This window comes from Micrasema longulum, unplaced genomic scaffold (genome assembly GCF_059751315.1).
Source record: "Micrasema longulum isolate JH-2025_06_02 unplaced genomic scaffold, ASM5975131v1 h1tg001192l, whole genome shotgun sequence".
NCBI lineage: Eukaryota > Metazoa > Arthropoda > Insecta > Trichoptera > Brachycentridae > Micrasema > Micrasema longulum.
The window spans coordinates 384,779-401,404 of NW_028278379.1; the positions used below are offsets into that span (position 1 = coordinate 384,779).

The 16,626-nt window shown below is 32.3% G+C and overlaps 2 protein-coding genes across 2 annotated transcripts in view; one reads left to right on the forward strand and one right to left on the reverse strand.

Annotated features, from left to right (window-relative positions):
• Positions 1 to 8,820, reverse strand: part of LOC148276573 (uncharacterized) — a 50,213-nt gene extending 41,393 nt beyond the window's left edge. Inside the window, exon 1 of the mRNA XM_088234080.1 lies at positions 8,796 to 8,820. The gene's annotated coding sequence lies outside the window, so the exon portion shown is untranslated. The remainder of the gene's footprint in view (positions 1 to 8,795) is intronic.
• Positions 1 to 16,626, forward strand: part of LOC148276572 (glycosyltransferase 25 family member) — a 100,524-nt gene that overhangs the window by 54,609 nt on the left and 29,289 nt on the right. Inside the window, exon 6 of the mRNA XM_088234079.1 lies at positions 15,203 to 15,277. Within this exon, the coding sequence (XP_088090205.1) occupies positions 15,203 to 15,277 (75 nt within the window). The remainder of the gene's footprint in view (positions 1 to 15,202; positions 15,278 to 16,626) is intronic.

Here is a 16,626-nt window from a genome sequence, read left to right on the forward strand (position 1 = left end):
TTATTTATTTTCTTTTATTCAGGAAACATACAGTACAGTTACAAAGTTTAATATTTTACACAATTGGACTTAATTCTAATGGACCAGTGAAGTTTCCATATTAAAAAGCAATTAAATCTAATGTTAATTATGAAAGTATAAAAAAGAGAAGGAAAAAGAAAACATAAATGAAAGTTGTTTAAAAATAAATAAATATTTAATTTGAACTTAATACGATATTTGATATCAAACTTCGATTGTGTTAATTTAATCTATATACCCAAATCTAGCAATAGCAAAGCATTGCCGGCTTGCTATTCATAATGTGTGTAATCGTAAGTTGGCCGCCGCGCCATGTAAACTCAAAACGATACCTAAAAGAATCCCAATCCTTCTGGTTAATTTTCTAAAAAGTAAATATTTCATTAGTAGAAAGGAACAATTCGTTTAATGAATCCCCCACCATATCTGTGTTTTCGTGTGTGAATAATTTCATGCTAATATGTATCTCGCATGGAGTTTTAATTAATGTTTGAAACTTGTATTTGAGAATGTCGCTCTGATATTGATCATTTCTCGTAAAATAGGGATTTCAGCTTCCTCGTATTTATTGCATTTATCGTAGGATTTTCGGTTCGGTTTCTATTTTTCATTAAAAGTTTTATTAAAAAAAGTGTAGTGTAAAAATATCGAAAATTTTTCCAATTTACTTCGGGTGACAATGAATTTTACTTCAATTAGTAAATTATCTTTCTCCTTTGATCCTTTGGGTATGTCTCGTACGGTGTTTGTTATCTCGAGTAAAAGTTAAGATTAACTTTGAAAACCCTTTGAACATTTGTCCGTGTTCAGGTGAAATAAGAACCTGAACGGACGAGTGTTAGCGTCTCGATGACTACTCTCAGGTAAAAATCCTGTAAAAGGAAATTGAGTGCAGATAAATCCGCCCAGTAGTGTTGGTGCTTGTCGCGTTCGCCTACTATGCTTGAGGTCCCAGGTTGGATTCCCGGAAAGGTAAACATGAACGTTTGTTCGAAGGGGGGTTTTGAACTGCAATATTTTATTATATTTCGCTTGCGTATCTGAAATGAGGCCAAAAGACCTCTAAAACGGATTCGGGCAAGTGGTGGGGACGTTCAATGCAACATGTCCCAGTGCTTAGATTATGAACGCTATCTTCATCTGTATATATTGCGTCGGTATACTTAACTTCTGTACTATTTGTATCTTACCTCGGTATGTTCTACCTACTTGTCATATCGAGATCATATGATCGAAACAAGCCAATGGAATGACCGCAAACAATTAGTCCTCGTTCCTTACGTCATTGACATTTAAAATAGTTATTATTTATATTTTAAATAGGCTTTTTAAATAAAAAGTGATCACTTCAAAGTGATTATAAACTCCAATAAATCTCAGTTCAAGCAAAAAATGCTCGCTTGAACACTACTTTTGGAAATCGCCTAGACGGTACGCTTAGCGATCGTCTGTATGTATCTACCGATCGGTACCGATCGTTTACAAAGCCAACTCCTATAACGTCTCGATACATGCACTCGGAGAGATAGTAAAACAGATGGAAAAAAATATAATAACTAAATATTTTGTTTAGAGTGGTAACTTTCTGACGCATTTAATCTGTGTCTGAGGCCTAGATACTCTTATTTGTTAATAGGAAAGAACCTAGCGACATTACTTTCACATCTAGGCGTTCGTTTTATTAAAGTGACAGTTATGTCGGAATTTAATTCGACTTCAAAACTTACTTATTTCTCTCTCATATTTTTAATAGGCTTTTAAGAAAAAAAGTGCCAACCTCAAAACGATTAAAATTTTTAATAAATCATATTTAAAGGAGAAATTGCTCCGTGGAACAAAATTTTTGACACTTTTAATGCGTAGATAAATGTATTGAGGGGTCCTAGACTCCTCGGTATAAAATGATGTACTTGATGATGGTGGGGGGTATCGATACTATACCTTTGTAGTCGACCGGGAGACTTTTATCATCAACCATGACGTCATACTAAAGCTATGTCATTTTAGAGCGTAGATATGTGTACCGTGACGTACGCTTCCCCTTAATTCATATCGATGTTCCTACCCAAAATTGAAGGTGGGGGTCGGTAAGATATTTTTATAATCGCTAGAGGGAATTTATCTTCAACTATACCGTCAAGGTGAAGGTATGACGTCTTTATCTTCCCATCATAATTGAGGCCCTGGATGCGTATTGCCAAACTGTATATTGACACAGGCGAGAGTTCTGCAATTGATCTCACATCGCTCTGTAAATGAAGAGCAAACTAAATATCTGTACAGATATTTGTGTTGAAATGCATTTTGCTTCAGAAAATTTACCAAATACGTACGGTTACAGACTGCTATAACAGATATTTCAACATTGTTTTTATGTATTTTCCCGACTCCCAAATGCCTCCCCGATGCATAAGTAAAATCGCCGTTTCACTGTCGCCTCCAAACTCTCTTAGTACCTTTTGCGTTTTTCAAAAATAGTTATCATATTTGTATTCCGTACGTCCGAAGACCGCCGATAAACTGGGCGCTTTTAAGGGTTTTTTGGTGGTTGTAGTTCCCATAGTAAATAATTTATCAAAAATCAAAATAATTGGGTCGCGCCAATGGTAAATATTTATAGTGTGTAAAAAAATCATTGCTCTATTACCATAAACCAGGGAGAAAATACGGGAATACGTTTGTATGAAGAAAAGCGAAACCGCGTTTTCTTGTAATAGGGTTTGTGACTTGTGATTATTGGCAGGTATAAGTGAAGTGTAAAAAAATAATTTTGTCACAAGTTTTAAAAATACCTACGTCCAATTTGTAAATTGAAATATTATTTACAATAATTGAATATTGTTGCGTTAGATTTCAAATCTGGGTATTTGAATCTTTACATAAAAATTAAATAAATAATATTGAATTTTTTCATGTTTGTATCGTTTTCTATGCAATAATGTTTGATAGTTTTTTTCGTGCGTTCGTGGTATCTAGCCATTGTTGAAATATTGTACTGGTCGTTAAGAGAACAAGAGGACACTACAGAACTAGTCAATAATTACAACAAACTAGTCAATAATTCATAGCATCTTCGCCGTACACTGCGCAAATATCGCGAGGAGCTTTGGCAGCTTTATTTCCTCGATTGAACGTGAGCAGAAAAATGTGTCAAAAATGCTCGTTTTCCTCCACTTGACATTCCATTTTAAAGGCTCGTAATCATATAAAATAATATATGTAACGTAAAAGCAAACACAATATCTTGTAGATCAGAAAATTTTCTTTCAAAGACTTATCTACACCTAACGTTTTCTAATTTTTGCGATTCGAAAATACTATTCAGAATCCACTATTTCACTGCTTAAATTCAAAAGGGCCTCGAATCGAAATTTGACTTTTTTCAGTTAAGCCAGAGTTTAAGTTTATATAAGTTTTCGCTTTCTTTTTTCAATCGTATTTTTTATATTTGTTTTTAATATCATTAAGATGAGTTTTTTTTAAGCTGTATCTATCTAACTATGGAATTTTGTGCTAATTATCTCAGCTCATGACTTATACATCAACACGCAAAATGCTAAAAGGGCTGTTGTGCGATTTGGGTAATTTATAAAGCAAAATCCATGGGAGTCTCTTTCTTATAGAAAAATTTGACCGATTTAAATATCAGTTTTGCAATAAAACGAACTGTGGACTTTAAGATTTCAGGCCCTTTTGGATTTCAGCAGTGATTTGTTTAAAACCATTAAAATGAATTTAGTTAGAAATCTCGAATTATGTTAAGGTAACAAGCTAAATAAAATATCGATCATGTTAAAAACATAACCTAGGCGTCATAGATTGCCTGGCATCTCAACTGAGAAGACAAAAATCATTAGGGGAGATGATTTGGCATTCTAGATTTACACTATGGATTTATGGATTCTTATGATGGATATGTGGATTTATGGATTCTTATGATTTATGGATTTATGTATTCTATGGATTTTTTCACTATGGATACTATGGATTTATTCAAATGATTCAACATTCGCGTCTACAAAGATTTGAGCATCCTCATCATATTGGAATGTTTGATAACCAAGAATAGTTAGTTAAAATTTGGGATACCGTATTAGTAGCCAAGCTCAACTTTGATCATTTTGAATTGTAAAGGCGCGTAACCCCATGCAAATTGATATCCACGGTCGCTAAACCAAATCCAATCCACTCAAAGTTGACCGCGCTAGAAATTAAATTATGTCATCAGTGTTTTTAGTGTGTCCGAAACCATATGGACGTTACTTCACTCAAGCGAGTTAATTCGAATGAACAAATTTCTCCACAGAAGGACGGCCATTTTAAGAAGGGAATAAACAAGTCTAGGTATTAAATAGAAATAAAGAGCAAAAAAAGACCAAACGTCTATTCTCTGTTATTCTGAAACAAGCCCGTAGTTCTTATGGAGTGTTAAATATATCTAGACTAATAAAATTCCTGTTAAATGTTTCACATTTAAGAGGGATCGTAGAAAGTTTCCAATGATTAGTTTTAATATTGCGAATATAGAAAATATCAGACCGTCTGGAGGAGACACGTCAAGCAAGTAGATGAATTAGTTCTGGGGAATCAAATTTATTATTTACGATTTTGTGAAGCAATATCTGATCGAAGATATCTCTTCTGTGAAAATAATGAATCAAGTTTATGAAATTTTAAAGAAGTTTACTTGTTTCAGGAATTATTTTTGAACACTCTCGATTCTATTAATATTCAATTTATAAACAGGGGACCAGATAGCAATGCAATATTCCAGATGATGGCGTACGTATGTTATGTATATTTCTATAAATGTATCTAAGTTTTTAAAAGCACCCGCATAATAAATCCAGTCATTTTGTATGCTTCATTAATTATTCTTGCCTTTTTTTTGCACCACAACAGGCCAGGAGGCCCAAATACAGTGGTGAATTACACCACAGTACATCCAGGCTTGAGGAAAATCACATTTATTTTTTGTGTTCTCACCGGGAATCGAACCCGGAACCTTTTGTGTGTGAGTCAAGCGTCTTGACCACTACACCACGGATTAAATATGACTATTTTAATTTAATTTTGAGTCCAAAAGAATTCCTAAGTGACGTACTCGTATTTCGTTTTCTTCTCTAATTATGTTTACATTAATTTATAATAATAGTTTTACGAGTATTCAATTTTATTTTTATTTCGAGTGAAATATATTTTGTAACATTTAGAAACATTGATTTGTTTGGTTTGTTTGTTAGTTTAGTTTGTTTTCAATACAGTAATATGATAATGCATATAAGTCAATTTTCAATACACAAAAGGTAAGATGATCAATTACTTTAATGCCTCGGGTGTCGGTTCGAGGACAATGCAATAATGTAGTGGAAAAGTCTATGAAAAAAAAACATATGTTAAACGGGACTTCTTTCATAATCGGGAAACCCGCTGGCGATTAGCCCACTTGGCCCACATAATTAAGTGCATTTAAAGTTCTGATATCATCATCATCATTCCCTTTAAGCACCTAATAGTGCATAGGGCACTGCATTGGTACACCAATCGCAGCGTATCTGAGATGATGAGATGATCAGATGATAAGATGATCAGTCTTACGCTTCAGGTACCAGTCCAGGGACTATGAAATATTCCAGTGTAAAAACACCCTTTTAAATAAATATTTCATATCAACCATGCCGGGATTCGAACCCAAAACGTCTTGCACGGTAGGCAAACGCGCTGACCATTACACCACGAGGCCGATCACCACCAAAGTTCCGATAACCCATGGATATTACCAACATTTCGTAATATGTTGCCCACTTCGTGCGTGGTCTAGTGGTTAGCGTGTATGCTAGAGGAGATGCAAGAGATCTCGGGTTTAATTCGATTTGGTTAACATGAAACATTGATTTAAAAAAGTGTTTTTACATGACAAATTAATATTTATATATATATATATATATATATACAATTGTTCTGTACGTGTGTATGTCGCTGAACTGTTTACGGTGTGTTTGAGTGGGTCCCTGGACTCACATTTGGAGACTTGTGTAAACAAAGCTTATTTAATAAATATATACAAAACAAAAATATTGAAATTACAAACTCAGTGTCAAATGTCACATAGTATATAGTTTATCGAAAAAACGTTTGCTGAACCAGCTAATAAACAGGGAAGCCAACGTTCGGGCAGGACAACGTCTGTCGGGTCTGCTTGTTTTGTTTTTATTGAATAAAACCGAACAAAGACATTAAATGGGATCCGAGGGGTGGGAACGACGTAAAGGACATTGCCCACACGTCCTCTTACCCCTAATTAATCTGCATAGAGTTTCTACTCCTCACGAATAATGTAGTTAATTTTCTTCTATGCGCAGCTCTATGACAGCTGCGAATGATTGGTGGGCTTTTGATCCTCTCAATGCAATATTTTACAGTCCCTGGTCCACTGATACCTATAGTGCAAGACTGATCACATTGCTTTTATGCAAAAAAAGATCGAGATGCGCTGTGATTGATGTATCAATGCAGTTAGTGCTCTATGCACCATTAGGTCCCGATATGCAAATGACGACGACTTTTGCTGTCTATAGAGATGTTGTCCGAGCAGATGAAGAATACAATGTGTGTGAAATAGAACTAGAATCCTGGTCGCGTGTTTTCGACGCGATGGAAATATTCTCGGGTAAAATTCTGAAAAACGAAATCTAGTGAAGAAAAGCCCGCCTCGTGGTGTAGTGGTTGGCCTAACACATGATCGAGATACACTGCATGTACTTTTCCAATGCAGTGTCCTATGCACTATCAGGTGTGGATTAGGGATTGATGATGATGATAATGTGAAGATTGATGATGATTTTACAGTTACCGAAGAGTGCTTTTAATGTCGATTATCATCACGGGCTATGATAACCGACTTTTTTCATTTATTTTTATTTTAATAAATTTTTCTTTGGAAATTGCCCCCGAAATGAAATATTTGGGTAAATCATACGAACGCAAATATTTGTTAGCGAAAACAATACTTCATTGTATATTTATCTAACACTGCTGCACGAATGTATTAATGTGCCATATATTTGTTTAAAAAAAAATTGTGTTGGAATGTTTCTGTGTCAACTAATTGCTTGTCTCAACTCAACACAGGACTTTTTGTCATATAGAGTTGGGACTTATGTCTCAAATAATGTGTAATAATCAATCTATAAGTAAATAAAGTAATAATCAATATGTAAGTAAATAAAGTAATAATCAACCTATAAAGTAAATAAATAAATAGAAATGAATAAATTGCCAATAAATGTAAAAGTCCGTAGGTAGTATAGATAAATTTACTAATACATGAAAATATCTAAACGACGCGACGTAAAATAAATTACTGATTTGGAAAAAAAATTCATTGCTTTTAACAAAAGCAAGAGATTTCTACACAAACGAATTTTAGCCACTTTCAAATGAATCAATTTGCACAAATGGCAGTTTTATAGGTAAGCACATAAAATGAAAATTTAATAGTGTTTTCACGCGTTGCCTAGTAGATAAAGAAAATTTGCTGGATGAATCTCACCTACATCAATAAAAAATTAAGCTCTCAACCTTCACAAAAGCAATTATAATTTGATGATAATAATTATAGAAATATGGATCCTCAAACATAGGCTGAACGGTACATTTACACCGTGTATATCACATAAATCAGCTAATGAAAGCTTTACCGCACTACTGCATCTGAGAACTTAAGTCTCCTCGGCAGTGTTCATGTACAAGAAAATAATGCACGTTGCCGAATTCGAAATGCTGCACGAAGGAGCTCTCTGCAATCCAGAAGCCAATGACAGGTCGTAAGCTTTTTAAATGCGTAGACTTCCATTTTTATCTTCTTAAAAACGTTTTCCTTCTCTGTTATATACGTGAAATATGTATATATATCATTAGGTTAAGCCCATAAATATCTAATATTAATAAAAACGAATAGGAATCAAACCCATAACCTAGTGCATCGTTGCCGAATGCGCTTAAAATACCCATGGTTATACGAGTATAATATTCCGAAAACAGTTTTATTATTTTATATTATTTACACCAACAAAGAAAAATCTATAATTTCAAAATTTGACCTCCCTTTCTTTGTGTTACCTCATCGAGGACATGGTATCTCCAATTTAACTGCGTTTTCTTAATGATTTTTTTATACTTCCATTTTCTGGTACTTAATCGTTTTTATTGAGACACGAAATATTGCATAAGTCGGAAAACGAATCAGGAGTCTCGTGTAAAACAAAAAATTAACGAACACTCCACAACTGCATTACGGAAATTTTTAACATTATAATTACATGTGTCGAAGAAATTTTATTATTTTTTGTAATAACTCATTTTATAAATATGTAGCGTTGAAATACACTTATTGATAAAAAATAAAGCTTATAAAACCAAATGTTTGGTCAAAACTATTTTTCCCACTGAAAAATATTTTTCATCTCCGGAGTATTGATTTTCTATGAGCTTTATTAAAAAATTCTTAATACGCATGTTACATGATTTTATTATACTGAAAATATGTTTTTATCGAGCACAGAATGGAATACATATTTTTTGCAATCCGTGATTCAAAATATACTGGAAAAAATGTATGCTTTAGTAACTAAATTTTTACTTTCAATAATAAACGGTTTTCCTATGAAAATTTGTAGTTAATGGATTTTCTTTATAATATATGTAAGTATTTTTTAACGCGACATTAAAATAACAAAGATGTTTCAAAGTGCAATGTAACAAAAAAGTTTTACCTCGGAAATGCTGCCAGGAAACCTGTTGATCTTGGGAAAAATTGGAAAACGTTCACAAAATCTTAAAAGTTCCCGTGAACGGATGTTTAAACTAATACACCACCTCAATAAATCACCACATTTTATATTAAATGAAATCGGAAAACTAGTATCGCGAGGGATTTAACAGGAGGTCTGCTGCATCCAGTGCCAGTTTTGCGATTGAATGAAGACTTGTTCCAATAAATTTTCAATGCGTTTATGCCTTGTGATCTTTAAAATAATAAAATAGAGTAAGTTCCCCGGTGAGAAAGGGTGCATTTAACTGCATAACACGTGCAATATTTTCCTGCATCCAAATCGGATTTTCGATGTGAAAATCATATTTTGATATCCATTACTCTAGAAAATACGATCTCCGCTGTACAGGGATGTGCAATATATCGTAATAAGTTAAAAGGAGTATTTTAAAATAAAATATTTTTTAGCATTTAGTTTTCATTTTTAAATAAAATGTCATAGTTCTCTAATTTGTTACGAAGTATCATTCAAACACCTCAATCAAGTTTTAATTTTCTTTACCAATATTGAGCGCTTAAGCCTTTTTAGTGAACCCGTGGTGTAGTGGTTAAGACTCTTTACTCACGCATGGAATGCTCCGGGTTCGGTTCCTGGTGAGAACACAAATTTAATGTGATTTCTCTACCCTTGGTTTTCTGTGCTGTTCACCACTGTAACTTTGCCTCCTGGCCTGTTGTGGTGCAAAAAATATTACACAATAAAATGCAATATTTGTGAAAAAAAAAACATTATTAAATATGTTTTTTGCGTAATATGGATATACGTGTTGCCTGTCTTTACTTATGTATGTTAGTGTAACCCTTTTTATAATCCATATGTTTCTTATGTAGGATCTGATGTATTGTACTTTTGTACGCAGTCATTTGGAGTTTGCATACGTTGTGTGGAGCCCACAATACATAACAAACATAGAAAGGATTGAAAATGTTCAACGAAAATATTTAAAATACCTAGATTATAAAAACAATAAAACGCTTTGTACTTACAGTCAATCTGCTAAACAAAATGGTCTTTTTACCCTTGAAAATAGACGCACTGTATCTGAATTATGCTATTTACACAAATTATTAAATAATAAAGTAAGTAGACTCGTTAACCAACTCTCCAAAATTAATCTTAATGTCCCCTTTCGCGTGACAAGAAATAAGTATTTATTCCATCTGCCAGTCTGTAGAACTAACTATGCACAACACTCTTTCCTCTATCGTTCTTGCTCTAACTATAATGTTTTTTTTTCATCTATTGATATATTTTACATGCCCCTTTATTTATTAAAAAATAAATTAAGACTTATTATTTCTGGCCGCGATACGATCCCACTTACTATTTAATGATACACACACCTGAACACTTACTCCCACACTAATACGCATAAATACACATCTACACTTACCCTCATACAAATACACATAAACACATCCTTTTGTTGTAACACAATTTAATAATATGTCTGATTTTTATTTAGAAACTTTGCTGGTCTGTCTTTAAACTGTATTTAAAAAAAAATGTTATTATATCATTGTCGACTGTTTGTTTCTTTAAAATAAATATTTTTTTAAACGAAATAAATGTTTACACAGGTAGAATTTCAAATAATGTAGGATAGTAAAATAAAATTTGCAGAAAGATAAATAAACATAAGAAGAAGAAGTCTAATTGACAGTTTTGAAATATAAGGAGAATGTTAGACGCCCGGAAATGATTTACGCTCATGAACTTGCACCCTCTCGTTAGAAAATCTGTGCCTAGCCGGCGCGCATGAAATTTATTCCTGAATATAACAAATGAATTGAAATTAACAATAAAAATTGACAACTCAATTACAAATACACTTAGGTATTTCTTTGAACTTTTTGTTACCCTATTTAATATAAATTTATATGTGTGAGTCATTCTGAAAAAATCAAGCAATATAATTATCATTAATCCGATTAATTTAGATATCTGTCTTATCTCTTACTTATCCGCAACTAATGGTTTATAAAGGACTGAAATGGCATGTTAAAGCATTTTACTGACAGCAAGGTTGGATGATATAAAGTGTTATCATATATTCTACTCTCATCTTATTCATTTTACTTTATTTCAATGTTTTACAATACTTATGTACATAGAATTAAGAATAGTCCAGAAGGAACGTAGAATCACGTTTGAATACATCGGGCTGTGTCCAATGATCCCCTCACTATGCCCTACTTTCGCCGCGCGCATTCGTGTGGTCGCAGCGTAATGTTGCTCGATGGGAAAAAAAAAATCATAACACAAATGTAAGGTAAAAAAAGCAATCTGTTAATTTCTCTAAAATTTTATAGTGCACGTGGAAATGTTGATTGACACAACAGAGTAGATAAGTAAAGGGTCATTTAATATGAGTAATTGAATTAATGAACTTTAAACTTAAAATATAAAACAAATTTAATTTTACATAAAACATATTTTATTTTATTAGGTAATTCAACAAAGATACATACTAGAAAACATACTATTTGAAAGCATTCGTCGATACAATTTTACATGCATATATATCTTCAATTATAGAATTACACAAAATAGATTTATATATTAAGTTATAAAACATATTTTTTTATACAGGATACAATGCAATAAAAAATAAGTTGTACGTGTGTACTTATTGAATAAGATGTATTCCTAAAAGATTATTCGCAAAAGCTGAGAAAGTATCATGAAAAATGACAATTTTATTGTTTCTGCATTATATATTATATTCCCGACACATGCGGGCCATAGGTGTGTGGTATGTAGCATTATTTGAAAACAAAGGCAGTTTAAATATTTCTCGATGTCTGAGTGTTCTCAATCCCGCATTTATTTGTATTTTATTTAGGAGGTTAGTATCTACTTTGTAGTTTAATATTTTATACAGAAATTTTATATCGAAAACAACGCGGCGTTTTATCAGAGAATTAAAATGTAAAAGAGTTGGAAGTTGCATGTTTATATCATGTTAAATAATATTTGATGTTTTGAAGATAATGTCGGTCAAATGTTCACCACAGAGTTGTTTAATCCGAGATCCAATTTTCATTATTTCTCTCATCAGATGGGCAAAGTAGGGTAAAAAAAATTACTACCCTGGCAACACTAACAAAATGTTCATTTTGTTTCTTCGACAATATGACAGATGGAAAAATAATTCAATTTTTAAGTAATCCATTTGTTATATACACATTAATTTGCTAATTACCCATGAAATGCGATTGCATCCTATTTCTTTAAGATCCTAGCAGTATTTCTACACTTTAAAAGGACACAACACGGCATAGTTGAATTCAAATCAGGAGTTGCGTACTGAGCGACGTCTACAAAGAAACTAATGGGTTAAAACGTAAACCTACTTATTTATGAGTAGTTGAGTCGCCTTCTGTTTGATGGACGTATGCGGTTTCTGGACTATTCTTAATTCTATGCTCATGTACCTATAGTATGTAATCTTTTATCTAACACCAAGTCTATGTTTTAACATTAGTTTTACAAAAGTATGTAATACGCATTCTTATTTATATACAATAGATTTATCTTTTACTATTGTTAATAATATTGTGTTTTAAGTTAAAACTTATTTTGGTATTGTTAATTATTTCTTATAGATACATATATCTTTTCTTATATGTATCAGTTTTGCTTAGTATTTTAAGCATTTTAAAACATGTTAGTAATTTGTTTATAATTTTTTTTTCTACCTGCTAACAACTGTGTATTTATAGCAACACTCATGATTTTTATTTTTTATTCGCGTATCTTAAAAGTAAGAGTTTTTCTTACTGGGTATTTTGATTTATTTAAATGTTTTATAATATTTATGTGTATCATGTCCATCTTTATTTATGTGTATCATATCCATCTTTATAAACGTGTGTTTTAAATTATGTTTTTCTGCCGGTTATATGAAGGAATATGCATTTGAATGTACTAAACGCTTTTTATTTCTTACTTTTTATATTATTTTATCTACATACCATACTTGTAAAAGCCCCCCGGGCGTTTATGTGAATTAAATAAAATTAATAAATACTGCCAGATTAATATACGAGGGTATTAAAAGCTAATATAGAAATCTCCGTTGAAGGAGTTTCTGAGATATTTGCTAAAAACTTTGAAAAAAGAATTGTGAGATTTCTAATTATGCTTCCCCGACTCAATGGAGAATGCTGAAAGTTTGCGGTGTCAAGTATAATTAAAATCTGTTTTTGCAAAATTTAGATACGGTTTTGAATTGCGCTATTATTTAAGCATGTAGGTTTTTATGTATAGTTTATTTTGGCATCAATAACTAATTTTTCGTTTTTGGTAGAGATTTCAAAATTTGCTTCTAATACCCTCCTACACCCATGGACAAAAAAAGTTCGCACTCATAATAAAATTCTTAATTTAAAAAATTTATATTCCTTTTTTGCTTTAATTTTTTAAATACATTTTTTATTTATTAAATTGTAAAAGTACACATTAATAAAAATTAACAAATATAAATAAGAAGTACATCTAAAATACAAAAACACTTTTTGTGGCTTGTTGGTGAAGTTTACCTGTATAAATATTAATCCTAATTAAAAATAATTATCTTGACATAAACAATTACAGTCTTAGTAAGGGAATGTAGTTATATCCGATATATTGAGCGGATATAGGATCCCCGAGACTAAGTGAATCCCACCATAGTCTCGAGGCGTTTTCTCTCACCTCTCTCCTTCATCAATCTTGTTGCTGTCCCATGGCCCGAAGAATGTTAGCCCCCGTTGAGTAAATTCTCAACCTCTGTTCATTATTTATTCTGGTCTTTTCATCAGAATTTATTTTTTCAGTAGTAGCAATCGCTTATCTTACCGTCGCCAACTCCGTGCACGGTTTATCGCCACTGTCTCTCCTTGCTTCCTTCCGAGCTGGTGATAAAGTGGGGGACCTGCGGCCGGTTTGGCCCTCTCGCTTTCACGCTCGCGCGTCAGAGCAACTCTTTCTCCAGCTCCTTCATCCGCTCAGTCTCACTATCATTTTTTTTTCTCCCTCTCTGCTTTCCTCCTCTTTTCTCTATTCTTTTTGGCAGGAGGCCTTCTCAATGATGTTTTTGGAAAGGTCGGGTCTCCATCACCCTGGGGGAGCCCCTGCATGAAAAGCCTTATTATGGCACCTCCTTCCGGATCAAAATAAAAAAAACAATTACAAGACTTACAACTTAACTAATGTATAAGATAAAGAGATAATACTACGAAAAAATATTACAGTGATAACTTAAAACTAAGCTTATAGATTTAGCGTCACATTCTAATAAATAAGATTACACTAAACTTATAAAATAAAGAATCAGTATTAGAAAAGAAAATATAGAATCAGCATTAAAAACGAATTAAACATACACACATTAAGTTGATAGGTTATACGCCCTATAAATGCCTAGACTTCCATATCCCTTTCTCTTGCAATAAAGAAAGGGATATGGAAGTCTAGACACACTTACGAAAGAAAAGGCGTTCTAAAAAAATATATTTATTTACTTAAAGACAGTTTATTACAAATTATTTGAGACGTAAGTCCCAACTCCATGGGACTAAAAGTCCTGTGTTGAATTGGGACGAGCAATTAGCTGACACAGACACATGAGTACATCATCACAAATATTTTATAGGATCAGAAACACAACAACAATAAAAAACAAATATAAGTTTCATTAATATGATAAAAAGTTAACTCAAACATTCGGAAAATCATCAAAGAGTTTCCCACTCAAATCCCCTCAATTGCTCTATTATTATAATTTCTTCCGCACTAAAGGTCGACAACGTACTGCATTCGTTCAATAATTTTAGTTCTGTACGTGGATTATATTTTATAATTGTATTAAGTTTTTGTTAAAAAGGCACAATTGGGTCTTGCCCCATAAAGGGTTATTTTCGAGGTAATAGTGTACATATAAAAATAATATTCTTTACTTCTCCGTAAAACCAATTATACTTTTAAAAGTTCGCACAAACTGACTAGGTGCATTTCAATAGATGCTGTATTGGAGTGCAATTTATAAAAGTTTAAGAAACCATATATACTATGATATAAAAATAAGGTGAAATTGTTTATTGAATTAGTTTTGAAAAACTTTTGAAGATGGGTGAATGGTGAATGTTGCACTTTATGATAGGTCATGTAAATGCCAAGATTTAAATATTATAATCTCAAGAAAAAAAGTCCTTCTCTATTGAAATATAAATTTATTGCATGTAAGTTCATAATGCCATGCTATATTTTTATGAAATGAATTTTCTCATGAAACACAATTTTCTTTTATTATGTTCCTTGAAATAAATCTTATTCGTTTTCCTAATGCAGTTTTATTTTTCCAGGGATTTGAATTCTGAAGTCCTACAGGAGTGGGGCGTAAAACTTCTTCCAGGATACGAAGATCCTTTTCACAAAAGGTATGACAATACTAATATTCCTATTCTGAAAGGTCGTTTTGTTGTCGATTCCGTAAAATGTTATTGCTCCACGCATTTAAACAGTCTATTATCTGATCTGAGAGGTTTGATTCTAGAAATAGGGTTCGTAACCTCTAGAAAGTATTATGTTTTTTTATTATTTTATTGTAGATTTTCACAGCTATTATGTAACAATAAGTAGAAATATATATTATATGTACCTCAAATGATAAACCAGGGAGTCACAAAAAATCAATTTTTAGTAAACAAGATTTATAGATTGTGCAATTTCCAAAACACCATAACTTTTTAACCAAATGAGATAATTTCAACCTATAATGAACTTTTAATGCAAAATATTTTTTTTTCTTCTCTAAATACTATTTACTAAAATAGTGTATCTGGGACTACCGATGTTTTTTCCACTAAAGCAAAGTGTCAGATTTTTACTTTAACTTCAAAAAGCATTTATACAACAAAAGAGGACTTTGGTATTTTATTTACGTATAAAATGGCCGTTAGCGAGAATTTCTGCATTTTCAACTTCAAAACGGCAAAAAGTGGACTTTCATGTTTTATCCTCTAAGGTATGGGTATTAACAATACTAGAGCCAATTAAAATATGTTTTGGTTAATGGTCGCTATAATGTTATAAATGAGTAATTTGACCATAACTGTGTCTATATATGAAGCAAAGCGTAGTCGCATAAAAAAATTAAATCCTCAAATAGAAATTCAGAACAGCCCCCCAGATTTGAGAGGGCGCTTTATTGAATTACTTTGGTAATGCCATACCAACATTTTTCTCTGTAAAAATGAAGGGCTGCTAATGTTCTGCGCGGGTTTCCTAGTAATACTTGTACAATGCAGGCACATCCTCTAATGAAGACCCGAAAATTACAAATTGACTATCGTTCAATTATTCCATTATGTTTGGCTCTGTAATCCCCGTATATTATACGAAATATATTAATTTATGAACCTTAATAACAACCAAAATAATCAATTTTGGAATATGAGTTATGAATTAAAAATAATCGGTACACGCGGTACCTTCTTAGATGGCCGTTAGAGTATTTTTATGTATTACTGACTTATTTATTTATTAACGGACTCAAAAAATGGCAAACACAAATCCTTTGAATATATACAGGCACAATTAAAATAAAGAATATAAAAGCTAGGACAAAAAATTAAATCATAATTACTACCTCAAGACAAGATCTGGTCTATCTTAGTGATTGTTTAAATCTAGAAAGACTTACAACAAAAAAGTCTAGATCTTGTCTCGAGTTTACAATGCGACACAATCGGGACTTTGATGCATGCAAGACATGGTTTGTGCTGTG